The 351-nt window shown below is 60.4% G+C and overlaps 1 protein-coding gene across 1 annotated transcript in view; it reads left to right on the top strand.

Annotated features, from left to right (window-relative positions):
* Positions 1-351, top strand: part of LOC104405694 (collagen alpha-2(IX) chain-like) — a gene marked incomplete at its 5' end in the record, with an annotated part of 8645 nt that overhangs the window by 896 nt on the left and 7398 nt on the right. Inside the window, one exon of the mRNA XM_010014466.1 lies at positions 103-165. Coding sequence (XP_010012768.1) covers positions 103-165 — 63 coding nt within the window. The remainder of the gene's footprint in view (positions 1-102; positions 166-351) is intronic.

Here is a 351-nt window from a genome sequence, read left to right as displayed (position 1 = left end):
GGGGCCCCCGGTGAGTACCCACGTCCCCCCACAGCTCATCCACAGTCTCACCCTGCCTGGAGGAGCCTCTTTCAACCTGCCCATGCCTCTTCTCTTTTAAAGGGTGTCAAGGGGGATCCTGGAGCCCCTGGTCCAGATGGGCCCCCAGGGAAGCCGGGCATCGATGTGAGTACAGACCCCGTGTCCCCCTTGGTTGCAGCAGGTCTCAGCAAACTCCTCTTCCCCCCAGCACAAGGATCCTTTTATGTCACATACAAGAAAGGGCCCAAATCCCTTCGTGCAGGAGCTGGAAGCAGCTTTCGAGCCACAGCAGGAAACACAAGCAGAGCTCGGGCAGGGCTGCTGCCTCCC

Source organism: Nestor notabilis, unplaced genomic scaffold (assembly GCF_000696875.1).
Source record: "Nestor notabilis isolate BGI_N333 unplaced genomic scaffold, ASM69687v1 scaffold26345, whole genome shotgun sequence".
In the NCBI taxonomy this organism is placed as follows: Eukaryota; Metazoa; Chordata; class Aves; order Psittaciformes; family Psittacidae; genus Nestor; species Nestor notabilis.
Note: the sequence above shows the minus strand (reverse complement) of the source record. Positions and strands in the feature narration are given on the sequence as shown.